Raw genomic sequence first — 18,415 nt, forward strand, 5'->3', positions numbered from 1 at the left:
AGTGTGTGTTGAATGGCTATATGAGAAGCAAAATTAAAAGTGATTGGTCCGTCCACTTAGCATTTACCTGTGCAACCAGTGGTGGGTAGATAATTTTCAGTTTATGCATAAACTGTTGAGGTTAAGAATAAATGTTTCCAACATTTTTTTTATAATGTACAGCTTATGTACAGTACTCACACAAAATATTAAGATGTTACTAGATTTATTGTTGAAAAGCAGTGACTAGGTGTTTATGTGCTATCCAGTAGTGTAAAATATATAAGTACAATTTTGAGGTTTTATGTGTGATACTTACATTTTGTTGCTAATACTTTGCTTTTGAAGGAAGGATTTGTAATTAAGTGTTTTTAAATTAATATATTGCTACTTTTTCTAATTTGACATCTGAATTTCACAATTTTCAATTCGTACACGAAACATTTAATACCTGATTACCTTAGAAAACTACTCCACACAAGCGAAGTGCGCGAAATAGGAGCCTCCGGGCCGGAGAAGTTCGTTTTCCCATGATGCACCTGTGATTCCGCTCTATCTCGCGCCTTTGCATCAGCGCAGTCCATCTTGCTTCTCATATAGCTGCTGTCACCCTCTGCCCGCGCGCCGTCCGTGTTGTTGTAGTAAATAATGGCGGCATCGGGAGGCGGATTATCATCTCCCGCAACCGTCGCGGGCTTGAGCGCCCAAGCGGTTGCTCGGGCTCGTTTCCCGGGTCGACCGTGCACGTTTCGCAGCAGGCTGCGGTCGGAGAAACGTATCAGACGCGGAAGGTTGGGCACGGACGACGGGGAGCTGGCTGCCGGAGGGCCAAGGCCCGTCAACATCGGCCTGGCGTTGAGCGAGGATCCGTCCCTGCTGCGCTTGCTCGGGGTGGCGGAGAAGCACAGCCGGCAGAGAGATGTGGGATTCGACTCCAGCAACAGTGAGGAGGTGAATACGCTAACTATAGCATGTTAGCTAAATAGGTCGTAATACGGTTAGTGGGTTGTATAAAGTATGCTCGTTTAAAATAATGACATTTAAACAGTTTGTTTGTTACTTCCTGAAGTATTTAAGCTAACGTCGAGCTACGCTAGTTAGCGGTAACTTAGCTTGCAAACACTAACCCCAAAATAGGCATTGTAGCTTGCCCTCTGCCAGCAGGGTATACTTCAAATGAGCGAATATTGCCAGTTTGATTGCTACTGCAGATATAAGTAAGACATTGTCTGCTTTGAAGCCGCCGTATCAATGCTGTAAGCTGCAAGGGCTATACGTACACGGACATCAGTGTCTGTTCAGCTGAGTTTGTTTGCATGAGAGGAACATTAAGCGGAAACTTTGGCGGTATGATAACAATCGTGGATGGGTTTTGTTGTGGAAACCGAGACATGTCTTTGCTCATTCCCTGTCGAGTTGAATTTACCACACTGTGCCGACGTCCACAGAGTGCTAATCTCGTCGTAAATAAAACGTCGGCACTGCTAACTTGGGGTTCCCACTCTCCACGTTGGAGCTGTCAGCTGACTGCTCGGTGTTTCGAACGTCATCTTAACGTGGGATACAGAAACGTTAGCTAGGTGTTATAAGCAAAAAGCTCAATGTTTGACCATGTACAGGAAAAAAAATATTTTCCACCACCTTTCTTTAACCTTATTTTGCTTCGTCTTTGTTTACAAACAACTATCACTCTCATTGTGCACATCTCCCCTTAATTATTGAGATTGATATAAGGGTTAGTTATGGAACAATCAAAGCTTGTTCTTATCTTTTTTCTTGTATTTTACTTTAAAGAAAGATAATGATTCTTTGTGCATTGGCTGTGTGCTGCAACAGATGTTCTACTAGTACAATTACATTGTTTGCATAGGCTTTGGCACAAATTATGAGTTATTGCAAAGTGCAATATGCATGATTGGTCATGCTTGAACTCAAGTCTTGTTGATTGACATGTATGAGACGGTCCAGGGGCACTGAGGTTGAAATCTTGACAGTGGTGGAGTGATGGCCTGCCATTTTTGTTTACTTTCAGTTGAATATTCAACATTGGCCAAAGCCTAAAAATGCAGTTAGAAAATTAAAACAGTATTATGTTAAGGCCCACCTTTTTTTTCTTTTTTTTCCACATACACTTTAAGTGCGTTGCTAGACCAAAGTTTATAGATGCTCTGTGCACAGCTGTGCTCTCTAACTGGTAAGTGCTGAAGTCATTTATAATGAGGTATAAGTTTTATACAGCAAACAGGAGAGGACTTAAATCTGCCACACTGCGAAGGAGCCAGTCTGATAGATATCATTTACCTCTAAGGTGGTGTCCTTTTAGCCCCAGCCAGACAGGAGGTTAATAATGATATAATGCCACATTGGATTAATCATATTAATTTAATCTCCAGAGCAAGGGCTTTAGTGTCTGACATCAGTCGGACTTCACTGATGCAATCCTTTAGGGTGGACTGTAACAGAATCACATGGTCTATGCTAAAGCTTGTGGGTGCTGCTCTACTGGAGGACCACACGTCAGTTAGTGCCCCACACACATCATTAGGGGAATTTCATCACTGAAACATCTGTGGGGTTGTTATATTACCCATAAATATGCACGTGAGTAATTGGAAGTCAAGTTGAAGTGTGCTTTTTATCAGCTGTAGTGTGCCATCTTTGCATCTGAGGTAGATAGGTTCCCGAATGAGAGGATGATGGAGGCTGAGTGAGCTCCAAAGGATCTGTTTAAACTTTTGCTGATGGAGTTTGAATGTACTTTTAATACAGTGCTTGGCTGTATTAAAACAGTACTGTTTTAGGGGAGAATTAGGGTGAAGTGCATTATTTTTAATTCCACAATAGCTTGGGTGCTACACTTCAGATTAATTACTGGGAAAATAATGCTGTATGTATCACTAAAATTTAGACACATGCACAGTCATGGTGCACAGGTCAGGTTATTTCTTACACTTGACTCAGATTGAAACCAAAATCTGCTTCATTTGGTGCCTCAGCACTATACTGATGTAACACTGGAGTAAGAGTAGAAAGCAGTGCCTTAACGCTCAACAGTATTTTCAACAGGACTAATACCTCTAATCAAGTTATGAACTCAGAAGTGTGTGAGGAAAATATTAAGAATTTTTTTTTCTGTTTGAGGTGCATAATACCTGCTGTGGCTTGGGTGAAAATTATGATTACCACACACACAATATAATAATGTAATACTGGGCAAGCAATTCTTTGTTACCACTTTAACGTCAGCTCGCTATATTTTGAAAATACTGGATATTTCAGATATATTAATTATTTGATGTTTATTTTTGTGTCTATTGTCAGTTAGGATTTAAACTGTATCATGGCTATGTACGTGTAGCAGGTGGTTTACAGCATACAGGTCTTGATTTAAACTTGCCCACATCTTGTCCTATATTTAGCCATTTAAAGGTTTTACTTTCTGTGTTTTTCTCCAGGAGGAAGATTTCACTGGATTTGGGACCACAAGAGTTCGTCCACAGAAAACTTCTGGCACTCATCCTCAATCATCGTTACTCAGCCAAGAGAAGTCTCACCAAGCTTCAGACCATTCTTTGGAAGCAAAGCCTCTCGTTGGAAAAATTATACCCAAGACCCCTAAACCGGCTATTATTGGTAAAATCGTACCAAGGGTCCCTAAAGAAGGCCAGAGTGACAAAGACAGCCCAGTAAAATTCAAAGAAGTACCGAAAGTGGTAATTCAACTGCATGGCAAGCAGGTAGCTCTCACCGCAAAAGCCAGATATGCAGACGAGCAGGCCTCAGGTAGACAGAGCAGTGCAAGATCAGCTGACTTTATCAAGAATTTAGAAAAAACAGCAGACTTAGGCAGCACGCAAAGCCAAACAGCCGCTACCTCAGCTGGTGGCACTAAGCAAGAGAAGCTGGTGCGTGCTCCGGCAGAAGTCAAGGGTGCAGGAAAAGCTTCCAAGGTCAAAGAACGAGGTGAGGTATCAGAGGACTTAGACACAGACCAATCCCAGCCACAGAGATCTGTAAAACGCAGGAGGCGTTTTCAAATTGGGAACAACAGACGCACATCTCAAGCTGTTGCTCTGTCCATCACATCCTTTCACAAACGGCAAAGAAAGAGAATGTCGAAGGGTATGGGTACCTCTCCAGAGGCTGGAGCTGAGGCCGGTGCCCAGAGTGGAGAGGAGGCAACGATGCCGCTCGAGTGTAAATCTGCAGTTTCCCCTGAAAAAAGAACACACAAAAGACAACGCAGATCTTTGTTTGGGCACAGACGAAAGCCACTAAAAAACGTTTCAACCATTGGTCGTCCAAAAATTGCTCGTAATCGCACTAGGCATGTTTATTACACCTATGTACCATTGCCCACTCCAGCCACAACTACAGCGGATGAGAATGAGCAGCAGCTGCAGGGTCCGAATATCACTTCATCAGTGGGTGAGCTGAGCTCGTTTTCGGAACAAATTCAGCAGAGCTCAAACAACTCCTCCACTCCTGTCATGACGGCAAGGTCCTCCCGCGTTATTAAAACTCCAAAGAGATTCTTGGACGAGGAAATGATTTCTTTTCCAAAGGGTTCTCTGTCATCCTGGCTGAAAAGTCAGCAGAAAGAGGACGGAAAACCAAGTCCATCATGTCTTGAGTCAAATTATGATGACAACTCTCTTCAGTCAGACAATGACTCTATATCTATGGTTGACAGCCCATCGGCTGTGAAAGAGTTCTCATCAAAGCCCAGTCCTGGCACGAGCCACCTAGAGATCTACAAGAACCTCAAGAAACTGACCTTGAAACTGGCAGAGAAAAAGAAAGGCCAGCCAGACACTCATGGAAATTATACACATCATGGTGATGGTTTGACCTCTCATGTCAAGAAGAGGCGGAGGTCAAAGCTCATGATGGAGGAGATGGACTCTCCTGGTGTTGTGAGGAAACTAGCCGTGGTGGTGAACACTGATATGGAAGTTCCCTCACATGTGCCGTTAGAAGATAAAGGCAACAATGGTAAGGATTGTTTCTTCTTTCTGTGTATTTATGACCCTCTTGCTCCTTAATTTAAGCTGTGTTTTTTTATGTTTGTTGTGTCTTGTTTGGTATCTGTCTATCTACAACATACTTCTTTTACAGCATTTCTCCTGGAATAGTGAAATGTTTTTATTCATTATGTGTCTACACAGTTGAGTTCAAGTTAAGCTGAGGAAAAATTGGCTTTAAGTCAGCAGCGGTTTCAGCCTTTGGTTAATTTTTTATTCATGCAATTTTTAAGCTTTTTTAACTTTATTCGACAAGTGTGTTTTCAATAGGTGTTCCAACAATTATGAGCCGTTTAGTTGTACATCATCTGAGTTTCTACAAACGCTGTTTGGTACAGATGGTGAAGCAGGAATTATGACTGGGGACAGCCACGAGGCGTTGGAAGTCAGCGGGCCCAGCCATCGAATTGGTTTCGGTGGAGCAAATAAGACGATGCTCCACCTGCTGAAGAAAGCCAAAGTCCAGCTCATCAAGATTGATCAACAGAAGCAGCTCAAGTTGTCACAGGTAAAAGTCCAAGATCAAATCTGTGCAGAAGTAGAAAAGAGAGAACTATAAAGAATTCTTAAAATCTGTTCCTCTGCATGGTATACATGACTGCACATTGTACTAATTAGTTCAGAAGCCTCTATGATTTCTAGTGCTGAAATGATAGGTTGATGACTCAGTAGAATTAGTCACCATTTTTCAAGGAAAAATGCTAAACATGTGCCGTTTCCGGGCTCAAAATGAGAATTTGTTACTCTTCTGTTTTATATGACTGTGACATATGACACGCACACACGTACACCCCCTGGACTTGCCCGGAAACTCTCTCGCTGAGGTGAACTCCTCCCCTCCGGAAAACAACACACAGACAAATATATGTTTTATGTCTTGTCACAGAGGTTGAGAGTAACACAATTTCAATTCTCTGTCTTGTACATACTGCAGAATTGACAGTAAAGCTGACTTTGACTTTGACTGTGAATTGAATGTATTGGTCAGATGAAACAAGTCATTTAAGGATGTCACCCTGGGTTCTGTTAATCACTACATCCAGTGAACAAATAAAAGTAGAATTTTGCATGTGGCATTTATTTTGTCTTCTTATTTTAGTCTGAACATTACAAGTCAGATTGCAAGTAGCTTGGCTGTTTATTTAGGAATGTATAGTAACATAATGGTGTTGGAGCACCTCTTACATAAAACCTTTTTTTTTCCTTCTTGTCGACCAATAGCTGGGAGAATCACGTGTTCCAATAAGTGGAAGGAGGAGGAGGAGGAGGAGAGTTGGCGTATCTCCCAAAGATACCAGTCCTCAGGTAATACTTTTAGTTGAATATGTGCATTTTCGTGTTAAATCCGAGCATCAGTCCCCAATACAACCAGTATTCGTTGTAATCATCTGTTTGGTTTGGTTCTTACCTGTGTCGCTTTTGTGTACTTCTTTCTGCTGTCCAGTAACTCATGACAAAAAACACTTAAAAATGCAGTGTAAGAGTGTTGAGCCATCAGAGTCCGCTGCTACTGTATATCCACATAACAGGAAATGGATGAAGTAAAGTCCAGTTTTACTTGTGGAGCTCTTTTTGAATTACAAAAATTACACAACAATCATTGAAGAGTGATACAAGATAGTAACAAAACAAACAAACAAATTCTTTGTCTGTTCTGTCATTATTTGCACTTCAGCATGGGGAATACATCATGCTATAGGGAGCTTTGTTTAAAAATCACTAATAATGTCATCATAATTTGTTTTCAGCCAAATATTTATACATCTCACAGTATTTTTTTTGTGTGCGTCTCTGTGCAGGAGCAGCCGCTGGGCGGTCCGAGGATCAAACATGTCTGTCGGGCAGCAGCAGTGGCTTTGGGGCAGCCACGTGCCATGGTGCCAGATGATATTCCCAGACTCAGCGCCCTGCCACTTCACGAGAGAGAGGGCATCACCTTTTCTCCCACAGCAGAAGGTACAGTGTGTATGCATGTGTTGTTTTTAAGCAGAATGCAGAAATTAACCTCTCTTTGGCTTTAGTAGAGAAGGTTATCACTTCAGTGCATTTTGTATTGTGCTGAGTATGCGCAATGATTTCAAATGAGGTTTAATAAGTTAGGAAGTGATGTTTTACACCCTAAACAAGTTAAATCAGAATGAAGTTCCAAATTTAATGTGTGTACATTCCCAAGCCATTTCAGGAATTTCTCCACAATGTAGACTTGTAAATGTAAATGACCCATATAGTTAATGTGATTTGTACTGTCATTTTTTGCAATGGTAAATAGCCTGTAAACTTAATTTAGTTTGCATTGTGCTTGGAAAGTCAAATGTGTGTCCTATTTCCCCTTGGACCAGCAAAGTAAACCAGTAAATACAGGAAGAAGGCAATGCAGTCATGGTGTATGATGGCATGAAGGAAATAAATTGATGCTGATTTAAGATATGCGTAATGCATTTATTCAGTGTCATTCTCACTGGTTAGGATCTGATTGAAATGTCCAGAATGTGACAAACAACACAAAGGAGGGACCCAAAGAGGATTCAATCACTCAGTTTAGTACAAGGCATCTGCATGTCTTCAGAAGTCTTAAAAATCATGAATTCAGTTTTTTTAAACAAAAAAAAAAAACCAAATAATTAAAAGAAAATGTCTTAGAAAGTCTAAAGTTAAATTGTATTTGCTAATGTCTTAGATGTTTTTTGTTGTCTGCTGTAAACAATAATGTTAGTTATAAAATGTTGACAGGCTGTTGCACACTTACTAACAAAAAGGAAGATGGTTGCTACAGTGGATTGTGCTTTTCGATCCGCCATTAGACGTCTACCTGTACACTGTCACGACTGATAGCACCAGTAGCAAGAAAGCCCTTGAACTCATATGGGCAAGTGTTCATTTTAGGAATTCAATTAGTTAATCCATCCGTCCATTTTATGGGGGTCACATTAATTCATTTAATTATGTCATTAGAAATTGTTTTGTGCGATGGTGAAACTGGTATTAATTCATATTCTATGTGGTGTTAAAAAGGTCTAAAAAAGGTTTTAAAATAAAGTTGTTAAACCTTCACAGGCGAGTTTAGAAGCTTACATCCTCACAGCATATTGCAAGGTGTGCAGCAACAGCTGTTGCTACTGTGTAGTTGCAGTTACTACCATCCTAGAATAGTCAGAATTGGACATCCTTCAAAGATTGATTGTAAAATAAAATAGATTGACTTGATACTGTCCCCAACCCACTGTCAGGTAGGTTAACTGTTTTATAATCCCATTTCTCCAAAATGCTTCTTTAAGACCGTCCAGACTTTCTACCAATTTTTGTTTGGCAAAGCTTGTCTGCTAGTTTATTAATGAAAACATTCACCAGCTAAAATATTCTTTCAAACTGGCATAGTTAAGCTTGTGCAGTTCTAAACTCACAACCTCAAAAAAATTGAACTTCTTCTGTAAAAGAGCACAATTTTGAAAGCTTTTGGCGAACTTAACCTGCTGAGCAAAAATAAAAACTGCTTTGTTAGCTCAATGTAGTTGTAACTAAAATATTTGCCAGCAAAAATATCTTTTGTCACACACAGATTAGCCACCGCTGTTGGAAAGCTATACCCAACACTGGTCGAGTGAGCATCACTCAGTATGAGGTGAGGAAGTGCCGTTTGACAAATGAACACATTTAGTGCTGCTGGGAAAACGGATCCTTACACAAGCTACATTATTCAGTTAAATAATGTAAGTAATTATTTTCAGTCTGAAGTTGCTTTTTGCCTGCTGGCTTTAAAATATTACCACTGGGGGTTGCAAGAGGATGTCAAGGGAGTTAAGATTCAAATCTATTGCTATCAGTTCTCAAATCCAAAAAGGTCAGGCAGGGGAATTTCCACCAGCAATGGATTTGTCAGAGACGTCCAGTCACCTAACTTGATTCTACAGTGACTCTTAGTTTCCAACACTTCAAGCAGCCGGTAGTATCTACAGTAGCTGTAAAAAACAGGCTTGCTTGTTGAACAAAAGACCAGTAAATGAGTATATACAGTAAGAATCTCTAATCACTGCAGTTAGACCTGTCATGTCTCCTGCAGACTGATGTTCTGGCATCCAAATGCAGTATGTCGCCCCACATCAAATGCACTTAATGATGTTTGACATGTGCTGTTTGTACCTCTTTTACCCATTCTCTCTGTGTCTTGCCCCCAGATGTGGCAGATGACGACGATGACATCACTGATCAGGGCAGGGCTCAGTGGGTTGTCTCTCAGGAAAACATCCAGCGGAGGAGGAGGGGGAGGGGGAGGGGCCGCAAGTTCAGAAAAAGGAAGATCCTGAGTCGTTATGCAGCTGGGGGAGTCCGTTCCCGGCGCTGTGGACGCTGCAAAGGCTGTTTGATAGAGGAGGACTGCGCAAAGTGTATCAACTGCCTTGATAAGCCCAAGTTTGGGGGGCCCAACACCAAGCGGCAGTGTTGCATGTAAGTTAAACTAATTGCAAACTCAGATTGTTGCGCTTACGGAGACATGTTGATGAATAGGCTGTTGAAATATTTAGATGAGTTTTTAGCAAATGCTTTAAAGACAGTGGCACAGAAGGCCCACAAGAGGGGCTGGCAGTATAAATCATCTATACCATCGTGAAGATCTGATGTTGTCCCCACTTTCTGTTTGAAAATTTACTTTTGGTGAGCAGATGAGCAAGTGAAGAAATGCCTCATTGCAGAACCATGTATAAGCTTGTTGGTATCTTAGCATCATTTGTGGAAAAAAGCTTTAGTGAAATGCCTGACATGACTCTGTTGATGTACAGATGGATGTTTAGCAATTCAATTAACTGGGTGAACAGAATCAATTAGAAATAAAGGCCTACTCCAAATAAAGGCCTGGTGGCTCTGTCCAAAAGTAACAAATGTGTTATTTTTTTTTACACAGAAGAAAAAGGTATAAAAAGGTTTTTGCACAGAATAAACAAGGACAATACATTTACTGAATGAGCTTTAGAGGTGTTGGTATGCAGTTTTTTTTACAAAAGTCAGGACAAAGTCAGGTTAGCTATTTACCCATTTCCAGTATTTGTTCTAAGCTAAGTTAACCAACTGCTCAAACTATCGCTTTGATGATTAGCAGCACAAATCATCCAGCCAGTGTGTTTAAACAAGAGCAAGTACTTACATCATGTACATTTTGGACTGATACAACTGAGTTTAGTGCTAAATCGAGTTAGAAATATTTGACTAAGTGGTGCCTAAAATACTGTTTAACTTCTAGGTAAAGCGTTTTTATATATGAAACATGAACATACTTTTTATTTCCAGGAAAACATATGGAACAGTGAAGATGTCTACACATGCACTTTACCTTGGACATGCAATTACATTGAATATTTTCTTCTGCCCCCAGATACAAGAAGTGCGAGCGGATTGAGAAAGCAAGGATTCAGCGCATCATCAAACCACTGAAAGGTATGTCTCTAATTAGATGATTCTCCTGCTCTGCAAGTAATTCTCTTAAGCTGACAGAAACCAAATTCAACAACATATCCAAATGTTTGGTTTGTTTACAAAATTAATCATGAGGCTCCTTTTTCTCAGTCCAGGCGAGGCGGTTGTCGCGCTCTGTGTCAAGCAGTGATGATGCAAATGGAGGGTTTGAAGCAGCCGGTGAGGGATCCTCCTCGATGGTGCCTCGAGTCAGGAAACACTCCCTGCGTAACATTACACCACGCTCCTACAGTAGCCTGCTGAAGTCTGAATCTGAGGATGAAGAGGAAGAAGAAGAACAGGTTAAGGCAGATAAACAAACAGTCAAGCCAACTGTAGCTGCTGCTAGCAATCAAGGTAAGTAAAGCTTTGTTTTGCTTTTGTGACACAAAGTCACTGTATTTATTTCACTGTTTGACCCCTTGAAGATCTCTAACATTAATTTCAGAGCTTCTTTGCAGGGAGTGCATCAGAAATTATCACAACTTTTATATTCCTGACATGGAGCAAATAAGTTGTCAAAATTAGTAATAATGGAGGCAATAGCAGTACCATTTTCCAGCTGTGGTTCCAGCTATTTTCATTTTCGGTAGATTTTTTGCTGATGACAACATGGAGCAAGCTAAAGCAAGGCTAGTGAAATTAGCCCGCCATGATCTAGCAAAGCCATTTGCAATGCAAGCATTTCCTTGGCTACAGTTTCTACAGGTCTTAGTCAGAAAGAAAACCTGGAATAAACTTGATTTAAAAAAAAATCTAAATTAAAACTGAACTGAGATTTAAAGAGCTTCCCACAATGTCACACAAGACATTATACTTGTGTTTTCACTGGCTGTATAGTACCCTGCATGATGAGTTAACTTTGTTGGTTGTCAGATTAGTGTTGAAAGTTGAAAGTTACAAGCACAGTGGCTGTGAATTTATCACAACCAAAGAAAGACCACATAATCATTCAACTAAAAACTTTGTTTGAATTTACTGAAACTGGAGCAGACAGTGTTTTGAAACCTCCCAGTAGCATCAGAATTGTGTCTTAGACATGTTTGTCTTCTATTGGAGATCTTGCTACTCAAGGTGGCGGATCACTGCCAGAAAACCCTCAAAATGAGGTGGTGAAGCATCGCAGGCCCTTCTCCAGAGGAGCTGGGAGCAGACCCAAAGCTTACAAGGTAAAAACATGCAGCAGATTTCCCTCCTCGCCTCCAGTGTGTCACCGAATCAAACCTGGGTCAAGTTTTATTTTTGGAAAATAATGTTCACATAGATGGTGTTTCAAAAAAACTAACAATTCAGAAACACCTTTAAAATGATGTATTTCTTAAATAAATTCGCCAGATTAGGATTGTAATTAAGTGTGAGTGTGAGCAATCATGATTTTAGACAACAAACACCTACATATATTTCCAAGCAATACTTTGCCCAGGTCTGCATCTCACTTTCAGTTTTTTTTTTTTCTCACATTTTAATTTAATCTTCTGTGCTGGAATGAGTGGTTCTTTTTAATAACATCTTTCAAATTCAGCCTTGCTAATCTTCTGTCTCTGACTTTTCAGTTTCCTCTTCATGTTAAACATCTTGCATGTATTTTTAACGCCACGCTTTATATATTTTAGGCAAATTAAGCTACGTTCATGATAAAATGCAGCCCATTATTCGTTTACGTCAAAGCACAACATACACCCCCCGTTTAGTGTCTGTTTGAGGAAATGTATAATTTTGATAGTAAAGTTTTTGGAAAAACAAAAAACAGTTTGACACAACTATCAAGTGCGGAAATGTAATCTTCATCTTAACTAGAAAGCAAAACTCATTTCATGTTTTAACAACCATTTACCATGCACTTTACTCATTTGCCCCACATGAGGTTATTAGTCTGTGATCATACATCTACAGTACAGCATTATGCACTCATGGTTTACAACCGGGTTTGTGACTGGGACTCTGCATAAAGAGTAAAGTAAAGTAAGGTTGGGTGCCAAATTTGCTTTTGCTTCTGCTTATGTCACACCGACATGCTTCAATACTATCGAGGATCAACTAATGCCTTGTCATTCGGTCCCAAATTTCAATACCTAGGGGGTAAACCAGTGTCAATGAGCCAATAAACATGGAGCATGCTTCTACAAAGATACCGAGATGGAGCTCTGTTTTTGTTTGCTTGTTTAATTTACTGACTGTTCCTTATCTGCACAGATAACTAATTAAATGTCATGCTTGTTAGCTAGCCAGTATAGCTAACCTGTATGTACTTGTCAGTGGTGTGTTTGCCACATTACCCACTGGCTTGCCCACAAACATGTTGTTGGATTAGGAGACTTGACCCTACATTGGTGTATTGCTGCCCTCTGCTGTTTGTAATTAATGTTCCTTTTGAAAGTTGTTTTTATATTGTTAGTTTAGTAGTTAGTTTCTTAATTTTATTCCAGTTATAAAGGTTGACTAAAGTCTGCAAAAAAAAAAAACAGTTTCTCCAGCTGCTCCCAGGTTTTAGAACAGTTTCCGCCATTGAAGTGAGTATTGAAGTCAAAGAAGCAGCACCAGTATCGAATCTTTGAATGATACGCAGCCCTAAGCCCAGGGTAAAAAAAAAAAAAAAAAAAAAAAAGCCAATCACAGATAAAGAAATTACCTCTTATCCTCTATGTGTGAGCTTTAAATAAGCAAAGTAACTATCGCAATGATCTGATGTAGCCATTGATTTAAAAAAAATTCCTATCAAACTAGCACCTCTTTAGATATTAGAAATTATAATTTAGATAATCAGTGATCATGTGTTCAGTTTCATTTTGAGAGAAATCCATTAAAAGCGATTCCATGATTTCAAAACCGAACTAATGATAGGAGTATAAGCCTGTTCGTAACTTTTATGGAGCATTTATGGAGCCCATAACTTTGTTGATCATCAGTATGTCTCGCAATCTCTGTAAAGTTCACCACTGCTTTGTCATGCCACTTATTTCAGTGTTGGAAGAGGCTGCCACACTGGATTATAACTTGAACTAAGATGAAGCATAAACCTTGGCTGTGCTGCCTCAGTCTTTGCTTCTGCTTATTCTAGTTGCCATGTACATTTGATTTCTTCAAATCACATGCTAGCCTAACCAAACCCTAAGCTCTTTGCTCTGTCCTGAAATAATTGTGATAGTGCTAATGCACATGATTCTTGCTTATTTTTTACTTTTAAATCTGCATTGTTCTAATCCTTTGCCATTCTTCATTTAAAAAATGCTTATATTTATGTTGCATTTTTTCCTGTTTGTGTTTGTTGGCTGCAAATTGGTCAGAGGTCATGGCGACTGCATGCTGTTCCTCATTGACCATTGATTCATTGTTTTGTGTTGCCACAATCCAAAAAGTCCATCTTACTGCTCCTTCCAAAACACACCAGCAACACAAAAAAAAAGCTGCCGTATTTTGAAAATGAGAATAAAGAGCAAGCAAGTACACAAAATCAGCAACATGTGATCTATCAATGTGGCATCGTAAACAAAGCAATATGCAGCTATTCCTAGTTTCATGGCAACTTTCGTAAAGAGAAGAGCTCAGCAGAATGTTAGCAGACATGTGCTGGACAGTCAACTGGTGCGTGCAAAAGGGCATGCCTAAATCTTTTTTAAAAAAGAAATTCTTATTTGCAGGTGACTGGTGAAGACCTACGGTTCAGGAAATGCTAGTATCCAATAAAACATATCTAAACATACAAAACATAATTGTAGTACCTGCATGAATATTATCGTGCACGCACATGTAAATACCTGCACATCCTAATTACACCTTAACACACTGTACATGCATGTATCCAAAATTTAAAATTTAAAAAAGCTGTGTGAGCATTACTGCACTTCTGATTTCTATATAACTCCTTTTTAAATAAAATAGTCAATTTAATAGAAACTAGAGGAGATCATTAAGACCAATCTTTCAGAAGCACATGCATAGCAGTGGCACACTGCATTTTGCACAGACAAAACAGACAACCCCCCTCTTAGCATGAACTCTGTCTTTGTGTTGTCGGAACAAAGTCAGCGCAACTTGTTCCAACTTATACACCGCATCAACCTCACATGTGCATTTCCAGGTGAAGTGACAGGGAGGTGTGAATCTATAATGCTGAAAAATGTTATTACATAAAAGTAGTTGATTTTTTTCCCGTGTTTTCTAATGCTACCTGCCTAGTTGCATTATACAGCTTACACATACATATATCATCTGTTTTTTACTGGCACTAAACATGACAAATTATTTTTATGTGTTAGAGTCTGTTGAGAGTAGTTGAATTTCTAATTAAGCATGGTCAACTAGTTATTCTGCTTTTGTAATTATCTAGCTGTCCTTGAACTGGACACATGTATACTTTACTTACACTTTACCACTGTGTGTATCTCGACTTCTGCTGAAAGCATTTGCTAGTTTTTTATTACCTTTTCTCACTTTGTATTCATGGCTAACACATTGCTCAAAGTCACAGTTCTCCTCCCCTTTTCTGTCTCTTTGGCTGCTGCCGGTCGCCGCCTCTGCATGTCACTAGTATGAGTGTAACGTTGGAACCTGTCGTGCTGGTTGGCTTAGGCAGTCCCCTCCTCCACAGGAACAGGCGAACACGGAGGAGATGGAGCCCAGAGAAACTTTACCAGAAACCAGCCCATCCAGGAGTCCAATGCCGAAGCTGCAGCAGCTACAAATACACTTACACCGTCTGCCTGATTTTATCCTGCAGTCTGCTCTGTCTTTGCCACAGCAGTTGCCCCAGTGTCTGGATCGATGTCATGCACAGTCGCATCCAGAATTGTCCCAGCTTGTAACACAGCCTGCTATTTCACATTCATCACATTCCATGACACGGTCTCCTTCAGCATTGTCCCTGCCTGTAACGCACCCTGCTTCTCTACTTTCATCACATCCCATAACAGACTTTCCACAGAAATCCCTGATGTTACGTTTGCACCGTTTGCCCCAGTCTCTGGTGCAGTCAACCTTGCATTTGCACAAATGTATGTCAGCGTCATCTCAACAGCCCCAGTCCATGCTGCATCCATCTCGGACAGAGGTTTCGCCAAAGTTGTCTTTTCAGGGACGATTATTGTCTGAGGTGCAGTACAGTGCATTGACTGAGACAGACAGAGCTAACAAAGATAAGACTGTGCACAGAACTGTGCTTCCTCAGACTGTCGGTCCACACACAGAGTTACAGGAGGGCAAGCAAGAGGAGCGGCAGGATGAACGAGGGCATCAGCCTGAAGAGGAGAAGGAGGACGATTCTGTAAAAGGGACAGTGGTGCAAAACTGTCCAACAACTGATCCACACTGTGTCCTTCGTTCCCAGAATCCTGCAGAATGTGCGTCAGTGAACACCCTGACGGGGTTAACTAACGGATTTCCCCAAAAGGGCCAGTTGCAGAACAAGTACAAGATCCGTGTGGACTTTAAGGTGAGCTTTTGCACTAGTGTTAAGTGGCATTTCTATATCACTCACTGAGGTGTGTATGAAGGTGACTGTATATTTCCTTTTAACACTAGCATCACCTTCACAACTTGACATTGTTCCTAAATACCAAGAGTTGTTTAAAGACTTTAAGAGACTACAGTCTATCTTGAGTATTAAAGGGGGAAAACATGTCTGCTGGCTCCTGTTCCCTGCACACCTCTGTTTGCCTGAGACTTAGTCCCCCTTGAAGTTAATGCATTTGGTAAATTGTCCACCAAATGACTGGAATAAGTGCCTCTTGGCAAAAATAGAAAAAGAGAAACAACTGTTTTTTTCTCTAGCTTGAAAGCATGAACTACAAATCTATTTGTGCTATATAAATTGCTTTCATCCTGGTATTTGGCATTTTAACATGTCAAGGACCGGCCACGCTAGTAGTAGTTGTTATGGGATTGTTATGAAGCTGCTTATTTTCATTGTTAATGAGCTCATGCATGCCCAAAATAGTACAGAAGAAAATTATCAATTTCCTCTTGCTTTTTTTTTGTCTGGCCTTGTGTCTACCAGGAGGACTGTGCTGTACAGAATGTATGGCTGATGGGCGGCCTCAGCGTCCTCACATCTGTTCCTACCACACCACAACCTGTCTGTCTGCTCTGTGCCAGTAAAGGGCGACATGAGGTAATTTAGCTCTTTGCACAAATAGTCTGGCAAAGGATGCAAACTATCACTGATAATAACGATGTTCTTTCTGTTCACATTTTAAAGTTCATGTCTCCAAGCTTGCATTTGCAAAGTGCCAATGATGTAATTTTTGTGACTAAACTGCTCTCCTTTTGACTCTCACTTCCATCAGATGATATTCTGCCAGATCTGCTGTGAGCCTTTCCACAGTTTCTGCCTCTCACCAGAGGAGCGCCCCATGAAGGAGAACAAGGAGAACTGGTGCTGCAGGCGCTGCAAATTCTGTCACGTGTGTGGTCGTCGAAGCAAGAGCACAAAGGTATGCAACCCAGCATCACTTAAAATGCAAGACCAAAAAATGACTCCTAAATGTCTTTGAGGATAGGTTGCAGTAATCGTTCCTCCTGTCCACACTGGCCATTAAAAGATCCCTTACTAATGTTTAATGCTTTCTAATGTTTCTGTCAAGCTCTAAAAGGGCTTCACTCGTCCAAATAAGGAAAATCATCTTCTAAAGTCTAATTGCAGCTAGAAAATCCTGTTCCAGTGTTCATAGGATACCTGACTATTGTTTAAAACAGACTTGAAAAATTGTCAGTCTATCCTTTACTGGATTACATTTACAACTGCACGAGAATTATGAAAATGCACGTTAAGTAAATTTTGCAAAACATTTTCTGTTCTGTTTTGGACATGTTAAATTGTTCACCTTCATTTTAAATATATTTAAATGCTATTTTATTAAGTTATGCTACATTTTTAAGTGCATTTGTGCCTTAAGATATTGTACATGAGACATTGAGATCATCTTGCTTTACTAAAATCTTTTTATAATAACATATTTGAGAATTTGAGATAACGATGACATAACCGATAATCAGTACGACTCTGTTTTTGTTTTTTTCCTGTCCAGCCTGTGTTGCAGTGCAGGAGATGCCAAACCTCCTACCATCCTGCCTGCTTGGGACCAACTTACCCTAAACCTATGAACTGCAGCATGCCTTGGGTAATTACTTTAAAAGCCTTCAAATCTATAGAAATCTCCTTGCTTTGTCTCAGGTATATTGAAATTACAAAATTGTCCAAAAAATCTTAAATATTGGGGTTTTGTGCAGGTGTGCATGACCTGCATTCGATGTAAAAGCTGTGGTGTGACTCCTGGAAAGACCTGGGACCTGGCCTGGAACCATGAGCAGGATCTCTGTCCTGATTGCACTGTTCTCCACAACAAAGGTAAGACCTCTGAGAGCCACCAGAGTCTTCTGAAGGTGTGGTAACCATATTTGTAAAAGCTCAGTAAATACATGGGTCCTTGGTTGTAAACCTCCCAGACTCCCAGTGTTGCTTTGAAGGCTGACCTGGGTGTTCATAGTTCGTATGTGCGGCACTAGAAAAGGATATATATATATACACACACACACACACTGATCTACGATCTGTATTTGCGTCAGGTAATTTCTGCACCGTCTGCCACAAGTGCTATGACGACAAGAAGCAACACACACAGATGATTCAGTGTTCAGAGTGCAGCCACTGGATTCATTACACATGTGAAGGACTTTCGGGTGAGTAACACTGTTTATGCGTAAATTAAATATAAAAGTGATCCAGAGTTGTCATTACAGTCAAAGGGGGGCAGGTTCAGTAAGATGAAGACTATTTTTCATCTAAAGACTATATAAGATCTTGAGAATGAATAAAATTTTGTGCAAAGCTGTTTGGCCATTGCATTTAAAAGGATACATGTTAATTAACGCTTACAGACCCACGTTTAATAAATTACAAATCTTAGTCTATGTAGAACATGCACAGATAGTAATACGTAGTACATAATATGGCTCTAATATCAATCAACATT

The 18,415-nt window shown here is 40.3% G+C and overlaps 1 protein-coding gene across 1 annotated transcript in view; it reads left to right on the forward strand.

The window, feature by feature from the left end:
* Positions 1-596: 596 nt before the first annotated feature.
* The window catches only part of kmt2ba (lysine (K)-specific methyltransferase 2Ba), a 30,428-nt gene continuing 12,609 nt past the window's right edge, over positions 597-18,415 (forward strand). The window contains exons 1-15 of the mRNA XM_041955951.1: positions 597-930; positions 3,435-4,974; positions 5,342-5,511; positions 6,225-6,308; positions 6,803-6,959; positions 9,176-9,446; positions 10,369-10,430; positions 10,560-10,805; positions 11,508-11,617; positions 15,772-15,876; positions 16,441-16,554; positions 16,730-16,876; positions 17,471-17,563; positions 17,673-17,790; positions 18,009-18,122. Of these exons, the coding sequence (XP_041811885.1) occupies positions 628-930; positions 3,435-4,974; positions 5,342-5,511; positions 6,225-6,308; positions 6,803-6,959; positions 9,176-9,446; positions 10,369-10,430; positions 10,560-10,805; positions 11,508-11,617; positions 15,772-15,876; positions 16,441-16,554; positions 16,730-16,876; positions 17,471-17,563; positions 17,673-17,790; positions 18,009-18,122 (3,634 nt within the window). The 5' untranslated portion in view covers positions 597-627. The remainder of the gene's footprint in view (positions 931-3,434; positions 4,975-5,341; positions 5,512-6,224; positions 6,309-6,802; positions 6,960-9,175; positions 9,447-10,368; positions 10,431-10,559; positions 10,806-11,507; positions 11,618-15,771; positions 15,877-16,440; positions 16,555-16,729; positions 16,877-17,470; positions 17,564-17,672; positions 17,791-18,008; positions 18,123-18,415) is intronic.

Source organism: Chelmon rostratus, chromosome 16 (assembly GCF_017976325.1).
Source record: "Chelmon rostratus isolate fCheRos1 chromosome 16, fCheRos1.pri, whole genome shotgun sequence".
Classification (NCBI taxonomy): Eukaryota; Metazoa; Chordata; class Actinopteri; order Chaetodontiformes; family Chaetodontidae; genus Chelmon; species Chelmon rostratus.